The sequence below is a fragment of the Dendropsophus ebraccatus genome, chromosome 12 (genome assembly GCF_027789765.1).
Source record: "Dendropsophus ebraccatus isolate aDenEbr1 chromosome 12, aDenEbr1.pat, whole genome shotgun sequence".
NCBI classification, from domain to species: Eukaryota; Metazoa; Chordata; class Amphibia; order Anura; family Hylidae; genus Dendropsophus; species Dendropsophus ebraccatus.
The window spans coordinates 29,938,334-29,951,322 of record NC_091465.1 but is presented as its reverse complement, the minus strand read 5'-3'; the positions used below and the strand labels follow the sequence as shown (position 1 = coordinate 29,951,322).

The following is a 12,989-nucleotide window of genomic DNA, read 5'->3' as shown; positions in this document are numbered from 1 at the left end:
CGTTTACAGGTATTATCGGGCCCTGCTCGGCCCGTGTAATACCACCCTTAGTTCTCATCCTTGTCAGGGGCAGGTAACATCAGCAGCTTCTCCATCCTTAGTTCTCATCCTTGTCAGGGGCAGGTAACATCAGCAGCTTCTCCATCCTTAGTTCTCATCCTTGTCAGGGGCAGGTAACATCAGCAGCTTCTCCATCCTAAGTTCTCATCCTTGTCAGGGGCAGGTAACATCAGCAGCTTCTCAATCCTTAGTTCTCATCCTTGTCAGATCCCTCCAGATCCCTGGAAAACCCATAGGCTTTTCCTGACAGCCCTAGGGTAGCATCCAACTTCTCCCAGCAGTCTAGTTTGGAAGACTATGCCGAACTTAAACAGTTCGGCAAGTCCACAACACTATACAGAATTAAAAGGGTCTTCCCGGCTAAGTTTATGCTCACGTTTTTAAAACGTTTTTTAATGATGCCATCAATGTTCATGATAGTTATTATTGACGGCACATGCTTAACAATGATGGGCTCCAAAGAAATGGCTCCAGACTCTGAGGGATAACATTTTTGCACGTCTCTATTGAGAGTTAACACGTGAAGTCATTCAAGAATAAATGCTATGTTTCCACAAAAAAACTAAAACAAATCATGAATGAAACTAATTTTTATGAGCATTTTTATTTTTTTTAATGTGGACTTTTTTGCACCTTTAGTGCTCCATTTCTCAGACTGCTCTAAAGCAATTATTATTATTTGTGTGTGTGTGTGTGTGTGTGTGCGTGTGCGTGTGCGTGTGCGTTACAATCCAAAAACTGAATTTTCTTTTTCATCCATACAGAACTTTACATCTAGCCTCAACCTGCTAACTGTGTCTCACGCCTACAAATCAGATACATGATACTAATACAAAGAATTTCTAATGGTTGTATCAATTCTCCATACTTAGACATTTTCTGTAAAAAGGTGCCTGACACAATAAGTAAGTTTAAGGAAACCACAAGATAATGTCAAGCCAAGGCCAGTGTTGAGGGTTAGAATACCACTTGGCCAGAGAGAAAAGACACAGTCACATGGCCTTGGAGGTGTCATAGCAATGTAAGAACAAAATGCTTCGTAGATGACCGGCATCAGGAACCCTCGTAATACATATACGGATCAACAATACTGACACCGGCCAAGCACGCAAAAGACAAAGTTGTGTTAATCTTCATTCCCAGCAATGAATTCATTGGCATTTGATTAATTCTTCCTGTGAATGACATAAGGAACCCTCCAGCCAAGAACAGCATAAAAATGTCACAGACTGACATTTAACTCCTACTCAGCTCTGTAGCCAAAACGGACAGAAAATGTGCTTCCTCCTCCAGCGTGAATCACAGCGAGCAAAAAGGCCTTCTGACATTATATGTGAAATCATGAAGCAATGTGGCCACCAACATGAGCAATGGGACCACCGCCCTGAGCAATGAGACCACCGCCCTGAGCAATGAGACCACCGCCCTGAGCAATGAGACCACCGCCCTGAGCAATGAGACCACCGCCCTGAGCAATGAGACCACCGCCCTGAGCAATGAGACCACCGCCCTGAGCAATGAGACCACCGCCCTGAGCAATGAGACCACCGCCCTGAGCAATGAGACCACCGCCCTGAGCAATGAGACCACCGCCCTGAGCAATGAGACCACCGCCCTGAGCAATAAGACCACCGCCCTGAGCAATGAGACCACCGCCCTGAGCAATGAGATTACCGCCCTGAGCAATGAGATTACCGCCCTGAGCAATGAGACCACAAACAAGAGCAATGTGACCACCACTGTGAGCAATGTGACCACCAACCAATAAGGGAGGACTTACCTGGTCTCTGGATTGTACCCCAGGATGTAGAAGAACGAGTCTATCCTGGCTTTAAATTCCCGAGCAGCAAATATATCTGAGAAATGGGAGATGTTGCACTTGCCCCTGTGAAAATATAGGAAAATTATTATCAGAATTTATTGTGCTGAATTCTACTTAAAGTACCACTCTGAAGCCCTGTCTTATGCCTATGGCAGGGCTGGAGGGTGGTGATACATGACACAATGCCTCGCCCCTCCTATCAGACCATGCACTAGGTATAAGACTATATACATTTTGCCCAGAGGGCTCCTTTAACCTCACGTTTACATATCAATATGTAAAATGTACCTGCAGTCACATAATGACAGGAAGACAAGGCTGACGTAAGACATTGACCCAGAGTAGCTGTTTCCTGAATCCATGAAACGCCTGCACTATTTCATATATTTAAAGTGACGCTTCAACTTAAAATCCATATGAAATAATATATTCGGATGAACAGATCTTTCCTAATGTAAGTTTATTATGGGAATAACACTCTACCTGCAGCAGTGATCTAAGACACAGAATGGGGTCTGCTGAAGGGTTTGTAGCCCTGTATACAGTATTGGAATGTGGATGGAATGAAGAGATCATAGGCAATATCTTTTACCAGCATTAAAAGGTGGAGTTCTGCTTTAATGGAAACCCGTCCGATTGTTTTAGACCCCTTTTGTGTTCCCCAAGCATGCAAGGTATATACTGCTGGTATATATTCACAGAGACAAATATTGTTGTACAGGAGGTAAAAGACTATTTAGACTATTAGGCTGATAGTGATGTAGAATATGTGAGGGGTGTCAATCCAACCAAGCGCCCCAGAACATATAATACTTATTGTCACCACAAAGATTACTCCACTATACAGAATATTTCCTTTTACCTATAGACTATACATACAATTGTAAGCACACAAAGACCACTTTTTGTTATGATACATCTAAAGCTTTGCAAATAGTCTTAACTAAAAAGTTCAACCATTTTGTCTATACAAACCTATGTGTTCGCAGTAACAGAATAAACAGTGCAGCACGCCTCCCCCCGTCACCTATGCCTTGCTAGTATTCATTTCAGTACGTTAAGTGAAAAAGGGGACAGATGGGTAGGTGTATTAGCATGGGATTAGACTACACAAGGTAGCACAGGATTAGACTATACAACCATACATAGAGAACGATGCCTGAGGTCCTGTGCCATCTGCTGTGTACTGGTGGTATGGGTTGGTGCAGTTCAGCTCTTGTTCAATTCAATAGCAGCTGAGCTGCAGTACCCCACACCACCACTACATGGCACAGGGATTCCTGCACCGTTCAATGTCTCTCCTTATGAGGTGCTGTGTCTCTTATATATGCATGTGCCTTGCTACTGTATTTTTTTTGTCGCTGGTCTCCCTGAGTTCAGCGATTGCTGTGTTTTGTTGGTCTATTTTTCATTGCCCCTGTTAGCCAGAATCCTACTCCACACTGACGAGGGGCAACTACCCCGAAACGATCGTCTGTGGATGGATGCCTGCCTTGGTAAACCCTTGTCATGTCGCAATACTCTCCACAGAGTTAGACTTTGACGTATAAGGGACCACCCTGGTATTTCCCTATTTATGTTCCAATACTCGCAACCGAGTGGGACTTAAGGGGCTACCTATCAGGGTGGTTTGGTGATCTCCCCACTGGGAGGTACCCCCTTGGCAATAGGCTTCCCTCCCCTGGAGGGATATCTGGCTATTCCCGTGTTTTGAGACTCATAACTGAGACTCCACGGACCCTTCTTTTGCATACTGTAGTATACAGTCATTGTCATCTTGATCTCGTTCAAATGGGTGCAATCTTGACGGGGCCACCGCAAATAGAAGGTGCATCATCTACAGGTGCTAATCTTGAACTAATTTGAATGATTCTCTTAAAAGAGAAGTACGGTGAAAAATTTTATTAAGGTATTGTATTGCTGCCCAAAAGTTATATAAATGCCCAATATACACTTATAACGGGAAATGCTTATAAAGTGCTTTTTTTTCTCTGCACTTACTACTCCATCAAGGCTTCACTTTCTGGATAAAATGGTGATGTCACGACCCGACTCCAAGAGCTGTGCGGGCTGTGGCCGCTGGAGAGGATGATGGCAGGAGGACACTGAGGGACACAGGGCACTGGGGGGACACCGAGCATCCCTCTGCCATCATCCTCTCCAGCAGCCACAGCCCGCACAGCTCTGGGAGTCGGGTCGTGACATCACCATTTTATCCAGGAAGTGACATCACCATGTTATCCAGGAAGTGAAGCCTTGATGCAGTAGTAAGTGCAGGGAAAAAAAACACTATGTGAATTTCCCGTAACAAGTCTATATTGGTGATTTGTATAACTTTTGGGGGGCAATACAATACTTTAATAAAAAAAAATTGCCGGACTTCTCCTTTAATGTATATAAGGATCTTTTTCCTCCTCCCCTGCTAACCTTGATGAATTTCCGGTGGAGAACGTAACGAGTGAGGATGTATGGACTTTCAGGTTCCCTTGTAGGGTATTTTCAAGTGTTTTTATCATGGATGGAGGGACGCAATGTATCATTGTGCTATGACTAATGTTGTATTTAATATATTTCTGTAATAATAAAGCCTTGTTTTTATTCTTTGACTATATTGTGGTGTTGGTGTGCTCTACAATATGACATACCCTTCTTTTCTGTGTTGTCTGAGGATGTAAAACTATTGTTATCCCTATTTTAGAAGTATAAGCTGTGGATAATATTCACCAGTCTCCAGTGGTGTAATATGAATTTAGGGGCAAGATCAGTCATTGTATATGATTCATGACAGCATCTCCCTGCCGTGCGGGTGAATGTTTACTGAACCTGTTACGTGCTATGGTTTGGCCAGGTAATTCATCACTTATATGAACAAATTACCCAAACACCTAGAGATCATTGCTCTATTAGGGATGACGCAAGGTGATGATGTAACCACATATTGTAACAAGATGTATCTGAGGAACAATGGAAAAATAACAATTGCAGATCAATTACACACCAGACACCATCAGTGGCAGATGGATCAATCAGGTTACCAGCAACTACTGGACAGACCACTACTCTGTTCTGCACCAGCTAAATCCTCCAATGCAGGTGTGAACCCGGCCTTAGCAATACACAACACAGAGGTCAGTACTGATTCCTGATGACCATCTAGACCAGGGGTGGGGAACCTCCGGCCCGCGGGCCGCATCCGGCCCCTGACACCTCCGGATGTGGCCCGCGGCTCCCCTGTGACATGCGCCGCTCTGGAGGAGAAGGAGCCGACACACACGGCATCCTCCTGTGTCTGTGACAGCTGCCAGGAGGATGCTGTGAGTGCCGGCTCCTTCCCCTCAGAGCGGTGCACATCTTCTGTCTCCAGCCCTCCTGTGACGTGCGCCGCGCTGGTGAGGCAGGAGCTGGCACAGACACAGGAAGATGTGTTGTATGCCGGCTCCTGCCTCACCAGCGCGGCGCACGTCTTCTGACTCCTGCGGGCCGCGCGCGATGACGTCATTTCATCGCGCGCCGCCTGCAGGAGAAGACCGGCACAGAAGAGAGGAGAGGAGAAGAGGACCTGGATAGCGTGGGAGCGGAGGAAAGGTGAGTGGGATGTTTATTTTTTTCATTTGGGTCAGACACTGGGGGTTAACTAGGCCACCAGGGACATGACTGGGGGGGTTAACTAGGCCACCAGGGACATGACTGAGGAGTTAACTAGGCTACCAGGGACATGACTGAGGGGTTAACTAGGCCACCAGGGACATGACTGAGGAGTTAACTAGGCCACCAGGGACATGACTGGGGGGGTTAACTAGGCCACCAGGGACATGGCTGGGGGGGTTAACTAGGCCACCAGGGACATGGCTGGGGGGTTAACTAGGCTACCAGGGGCATCACTAAGGATTCAAATCAGGTACAAGGGGCATCACAGAGGGTTAACTACAATAGCAGGGGCATTAGGGGAACAATACTTTGCCTTGTTCGGGTGCTGCAAACCCCCGCTACTAACTGCTGCACACGGTATAACATTGAGTGCGGCCCTCGAATGATTTTATTAAGGCCCGACCGGCCCTCGACATGGAAAAGGTTCCCCACCCCTGATCTAGACCATTAGAAATCTAGACACTAACATTGGAGTTGAAATAGATTATTTTTTCAGAGGTGGCACTTGTCAGTGTAAGTGATACAAGACAAATTGCTCCCTAACAATGCAAATCGAATGGTGACAACTGCTCAGGAGAGAACTCAACCTGCAGATTAACCATTTACTGCAATAAAGGAATTGTTCGCCATTTGTGCACTATAATCAAAGTCATCTTATACAATTTGGTTGGAAAGACCCAGGTAAACTAACAGCTATGAATGGACAGTTTTCCTTCCTGCTTTGTAATTATGATTTTGATGCAATAGATTTATCTAAAACCATTATAATTAGTTTCTCCACTACAGTTTGCGGAGTAACGTTTATACACGTAGACAATCCATGGGGTTTCTCTCCCGCAAGCTGCCTTGTATCTGCTCTCCTCTCTTTCTTCAGCCTGTATAAACTACACTCTAAGGATTCTATCCTATCCACATTCTGAACCAGAGTCTGACAGACTTTACTTTTTCTTGAGTAGCAGCTAAATGGTAGTAAATGTTTAAGGAAAACTATTAAGAAAGCGGCTTCATTTCACATTCAGGGGAGGGAAAAAAAATCACTGCAAAGATGTCCACAGCCTTAAAGTATAAAACAAAACACAAACATAGGCAGAACGCCTCAGAATAGTAACTCCCAGTATGATGTAGATTAAGGTGAAGATCAAGAAAATCGCTCACCTTGAAGGGGAACTATACGTTGCACAGAAGACGCAGAGGAGGAAGGTATATCTCTTACCTTTCTCCTTGGTGCTGTTCTGGTGCAATCAGTCTTTTGCTTCGTGGTCCTTGGTGCCGTTCTGGTGCGGTTAGTCTTCTGCTTCACAGTCCGGTAAGACCATTAGGAGCACTGCGGCACCATTAGAAGCCCTGCCCACTCCCATAGCGCTGATCCACCCCTAACCTGTGCCCCAATGCTCCTAAGGGTCTTACCAGACTGTGGAGCAAAAAACTTACTGCACCAAAACAGCACCAAGGACTGCAAAGCAAAAGACTAACTGCACCAGAACAGCAACGAGGAGAAAGGTAAGAGACATACCTTCCTCCTCGGCACCTCCTGTGCAACTAACATGCTGATAGTTCCCCTTCAAGCTGTGTCTAAAGATGAATTACTCAGGCGCAAATAAGTCTAATGCTTTGGCCTCTTTCTTTATAGGTCTTAGGGCCAGAGCCGAAGTTTATTGACAATGATGTATTCAAAGTAGAAAACAGACTAGTCCAGTAACACCTATTGGACGTAGCTACCATACAAGTCATTGGACTACCCTATAAGTCTGAGATGGGGAAGCTTCAGCTTTGGCTGTCCAAGCATGATGGGAATTATAGTTCAGCTGGAGGATAACAAGTTGCTGCTAAAAGTCAATAACCATTAAACCTGAGGAGGGATTATCTAGGTCCATCTGTAAAGAGCTGTTTTGTGGTACCTGATCCTGGTCTAGCAGGGAGATGACTAGATAGATGCCAGCTTGGGGGTTATAACAGTTGCAGGTTTAAAGCACTACTAAATAATATTAGCAGTCACACTGACAAAAAAAAAGTTCGGATGAAATCCAACAAAAACAAGTGCCCACCAAAGGTGACTATCCCTAGACGTGTACACGCTGTGTAAAGCTCAGTAGAGCTATTAATCTGGGGCAAAGTAGAAGCCATTAAATGCAGCTTTACCTCCTGCTCTATACACAGCGCATGACATTACCGGAGCTGCGTGTTCTCAGGAAGCAAACCATCTGAAGCCTGAAACGTGTTTCCGCCAGCCAAGTGAAGCTGGCTTTTGTACATTAGCCTGCACTGCTGGAATTTGCAGCATTTGTGTAGAGCCCTGCTCGAAGTGAAAGGGGAAGATTATCCACTCTCTGGTATCCGGGCTCCCGACGCCCCCAGCACAAGTTGGAGCTAATTTGCCTTGAAATCAGCAGCTCTGGTTATGTGGCTCTGAACAAAGCAAATGTCTCCAGATGGTTTTATTTAAGCGCCATCTGAGCGTTATTATCAAGCAGATTACTTGGTTTCACGTTCTGCCGGCATCCATACCGCAGACCGCCAAGTGCAAAGCTCTGCCAGGAAAAGAATTTCAGCTTCACCTCTTTTCACTCCAGTTTGAAATTGACCAGGTCCCTTTCATAAACTTTCCACTTCCTTCTGAAGCCAACGAACGTGGCTGAAGGTACATTATGTTACTTATACGGAGCGAAGAGGGTCGGATTTTCTGGGTGGGGCAGGGAACATTTGTGGCACTTAATGCCAGAACACGCAATGGGCCCCTATGAACTGGACACAACTGACTTTCATCATTTTAGGATACAATGAAGCTTAGTCTTCTAAAAAGACTCCTGTTTCTGCATGTAAATGGCTTCTTGTGATTATTCAGTAGCTATCTCAGCACATCCCTATTAGAATACATCACTTGAAAAGACCTAAACCACGATGAACATAATCGGAAAAGCAAGGCTGGGCCTTTTCGATAAGTCTCCAACTCTGCTCTGTTAATGGACACTTAAAGAGGATGTCTAGGCATGTTTTCTTACAGGAACACTGCCCTCCCTGTCCATGGGTTGTGTGTGGATGGGATTGGGCAATGATGCCATATACAACCTGGGGACAAATGAGACCGTGTTTCGATAAAGGCAGCCATATTTTTTATGGTATCATTGAATAATCAGAACAGGCCATTAATATCTGACTGGTGGGGTGCTGCCACAACCTGCACACATACAATGAATAGAGCAGACAGCTCCCATACTGGGTTACTGCATCTCCCATTTACTGCAACTTAACAGATAATGAGGTAAAAAACCATTAACCTCTTAAGGACAAAGAATGCAACTTTGGTCTTCATCTTCTCTCACTGCCTTCTAGGAGTTGTAACTATTGTGGGAACATGAATATTAAAAGATACAAGCGCACCAATTTTCCTGCATCATTGATGGTTACTGACATTATCCAAACGGACCATGAAATGATGGTCAGGCAGATCCCTGCACAAAGTAGTAATGAAGATGGTAGTACAGCCTCCCTAGCTTATTCATAAGATTACTGGGGGGGGGAAATGAATCCCACTGTCCTCCCCAGGCAAAGCCAGAAGATGGAGTGATGCTGTGCAGAGGCATCATGGCACTGGTACCACAAACTTTCTCCTAGCAGATCTGAAAAACAAGATGTCGTCTGATCTGAAGTAGACAGGATGCTGGATAGCAGAGAAGTAAGCAAAATATATATTAAAATATATATTAAAAAACATACATATGGTTAACAAACAGTGACGTGTGGGGTAATCTGATGGATGGTCCTTAATGCTGGAGGCCTATGTTAACCCTGAAAAGTTTATATAACTAAATTAAGGGGAAAGCTAAGAACGTGTGTAACCTACTGATCTATGGCTTGTAAAAAAAAAAAAAACAACCAATTATGCACACATCATACATTAAAGACCATGATGTTTTTTCATTTATGCTTTGTTCTTATTACAGTGCTCAAAAAGCCCATTTTCTCCACAGGGCTTTCTTTAAAAAAAAAAAAAAAATTGTTTCAGTTCTCCTCTATAGCCTCTTGGCTTCCATATAGATAGAAATATATAAATATATATCTATACATATACACAGTCACAGTGATGTTCCTTCAGGGGAGCATCCTGACAGGTCTGTATCTAGTACTACTCATCGCTCTTCTCCTGAACAATCTAAAAAAAAACTGAAAAATGACCTTTGATGTGGTTAAAAAAATAAAATAAAATCAGCCAAGATCATCCAGGACAGAAGAGACTAAGCAAAGGGAGCTCCTCTAAAAGTACCTTAGTAGGAATTGGGCAGCAGGTAGCATTATATATGAAAAAAGGAAGGCTGTAGAACAGAAACAGCACCATTTTATTTTAAAGACCTATGGGTAATGTTAAAAGCACAATAATAAAATGTCTTTAATGTATTGTATTATGGGTTATCACTTTGAGCAGTCTGCATGTTCTTCTTGCTCGTTTTTTCTTGGTTTCTTTCAGATGTAACCTTACACTCCAAAACTGAACTTAAGAGAGACTGAATATTTATTACGACACACTGCAATACTTTCCACTGAGGAGGAGAAAAAGTCTGCAGAGAATCTATCTGTAAGAGCTATATGTGCAGATGGATTACTGCCATGTTGTAGGGCACATCTCAACCTACGGACGCTTACCTGAGAGCAGCCGCGTGGTAGGTGTCAACATAGTCAGAGATGAAGAGCTCTCTGTTCCGGATTACTGGGTCTGTGATTACCAGCTCTCGACCAGAATCTATGGAAGGGAAAAAAGAAAAAAAAAAATTAGAAAGTCAATTTTTTTTTAATTTTATCTGGACTATCTGGTGATAGAAGCATTGTTTTAATACAAAAAAAAAAATCATAATCTGGGTCTGGATTTAACACTATGCAATATTCTTTGTCAGGCAAATCATGTTGATATACTGAACACAAGCACATCATAAAATGCAGTAAGCTCCCTCTAGTGGTGGCTGTTGGTCATTTCAGTAACTGGAAGGCCTAAAAGAAATATGCTTCTACTGCCATAAAGATATATAAGCAATCATTGCAGAACGTCAGATCTAGAAACTAAACTGTGCTAAAAGATAGAGACAGAGTGTAAATATGTACAGGCATAGGGAGAGTACAGTATATTCTTATATCATTGGCTCTACAGCCAGCCAGAAAGCATTCTGTTAAATGCTAAGGATCTGACATACTATTAACAGTATTCAACCTATATATAAGGAGATTCACTTTAGGCCATCAAAACATTACAGTATATCTACGGCACATATAAAAACTATAATAAGTAGGTAGAGGCGATGGCCATAGCAATGATCCAGATAACTGTTAGTGCGACAATATAAAATTTTGGCCTTAAACAGATGAGTGTTGAAGAGACCAGAGAGGAGGAGGAGGTACCCCGGCATATCCGCACTGATTTATGGAAGGCCCACAATACAATAGCTGATAGTTTTGCTTTCGGCTGGTCGTGCAGCGATGCAAGGAAACACTTAAAGAAGTGTCTGTCTAGCTGCTCTCCAGTGTGCCTGTTATCTCATTACCTAACATAGGAATTAATTACTAAATGTATTCACTAAAACAATCCATTAACTACCGATTAATCATCCCAACTATTATATGAAACCAGGAGAACGGAAACAATTACTGGGAGCACGCACCGATGTGGAGGGACACAACTGGGAAGGATCGCTCTGCTAAAATAGCCACAATTTACTTTTAAAGCGTTCCTGTCATTTTAGGTGACTTTCCAGGACAAGCTGTGATGTATATAGCGATGATTATTATTATTTATATATGCTCCACCTCTAATTTAGATTAGTCCCTGGGCTAGTAAGTGATTTAGCCTCTATGATGGCTCCCCTACACTACACAAACAGGAAAGGGGGTCCTGCACCTCCACTGTACATCCTCAGATGCAGCATGATAGACATTATAGAGCAATACTAAGCAGTGTAAGGCCTCATTCGCATTTAGGGTATATTCACACGAACGGACTCGCAGCGAGATTCTCGCTGCGAGTCCTGCAGGTCCTGGCAGTTCCCACACACTATATACTCGCTGCGGTCTGAACGACCGCAGCAAGTATGTAATTCTACCTGCCTTAACCCCTTCTGCTCCCGCCCGGCTCCCCCACTGTAAGCATACATTACCTCTCCTCGCTGCACGGGTCCGGCGTCCTGCTCTCCCGTCCGGCCAATCAGTGGCTGCGGCTGGGCAACACACTGATTGGCCGGACGGGAGAGCAGGACACCGGACCCGTGCAGCGAGGAGAGGTAATGTATGCTTACAGCGAGGGAGTCGGGCGGGAGCAGAAGGGGTTAAGGGCGGTAGAATTACATACTCGCTGCGAGTCCGTTCGTGTGAATATACCCATAAGTATATTTTTGCAGACCATATTTTGAGTCCGCAATCTGCAAAAATGTGTCCATAGTGCATCCATATCCTCCTTTTTGCAGATCCGTGAATTTGAAAAGTACTTGTAAAAAAAGAGGACTGTTCAAAGCTATGACACTATCTAGATTTGCGAAAACATGCGGATCCCAGACTTCTATTGGTGTGTCCGTTCCGCAATTACAGTACGCACTAGGACATGTCCTTTTTTGCAGCATGGATCACAGGTTCACAGAATTTGTGGATGTGTGAATAGGCACATAGAAAGCAATGGGATGGAAAATGTCTCCCTAACTACGGATCCGGAGAAGTTTTAATGGAAAGGAGTCTCTACTAAAACATATTACAACGTTTCTTATATTCACTTGTACTATTCATTCATGCAAAAGGCACTTAAGACTTGGGCTAAACTAAGAAGATGAAGACGCACAATAAACAGGTCCTTCTTTAGAGGCAGCAAAGGATAGGACCTAATGCAGTGCACAATAGTGTGTCATGGTAGATCTATAGACCAGGAGGAGAGTGGGATCATGTTATAATGGTGTTCTGCCAGTATCTTAAAGGGGTTGTCCAGCGATAAAAAATTATTCACAGAATAACACACATTACAAAGTTATACAACTTTGTAATGTATGTTATGTCTGTGAATGGCCCCCCACCCCGTGTTTCCCCCCACCCACGCTAGACCCGGAAGTGTGGTGCATTATACTCACCGCATGTCGTGTCGTCCACGGTCTCCGATCGTCAGCAGTGACGTCTTCTTCGGGAGCTTGGCGGATCTTCCCGAGTGCCGGCCGCCCTCTGCAGCGTCATCCGAAGCTCAGCCGCGATTGGCTGAGCATAACTGTGCTCAGCCAATCGCGGCTGAGCGGCTGATGACGCGGCCACGTCATCAGCTGCTCAGCCGCGATTGGCTGAGCACAGTTATGCTCAGCCAATCGCGGCTGAGCTTCGGATGACGCTGCAGAGGGCGGCCGGCACTCGGGAAGATCCGCCAAGCTCCCGAAGAAGACGTCACTGCTGACGATCGGAGACCGTGGTCGGCACGCGACAGGTAATGTATAGCGCACCACACTTCCGG

General features: G+C 44.4%; 1 protein-coding gene across 6 annotated transcripts in view; it reads right to left on the bottom strand.

The window, feature by feature from the left end:
• Nucleotides 1-12,989, bottom strand: part of RERE (arginine-glutamic acid dipeptide repeats) — a 246,486-nt gene that overhangs the window by 52,106 nt on the left and 181,391 nt on the right. For all 6 annotated transcript variants that reach the window (XM_069948322.1, XM_069948326.1, XM_069948323.1 and 3 more), the window contains exons 5-6: nucleotides 10,169-10,265; nucleotides 1,841-1,945 (exon numbers count right to left, since the gene is read on the bottom strand). In XM_069948322.1, coding sequence (XP_069804423.1) covers nucleotides 1,841-1,945; nucleotides 10,169-10,265 — 202 coding nt within the window. The remainder of the gene's footprint in view (nucleotides 1-1,840; nucleotides 1,946-10,168; nucleotides 10,266-12,989) is intronic.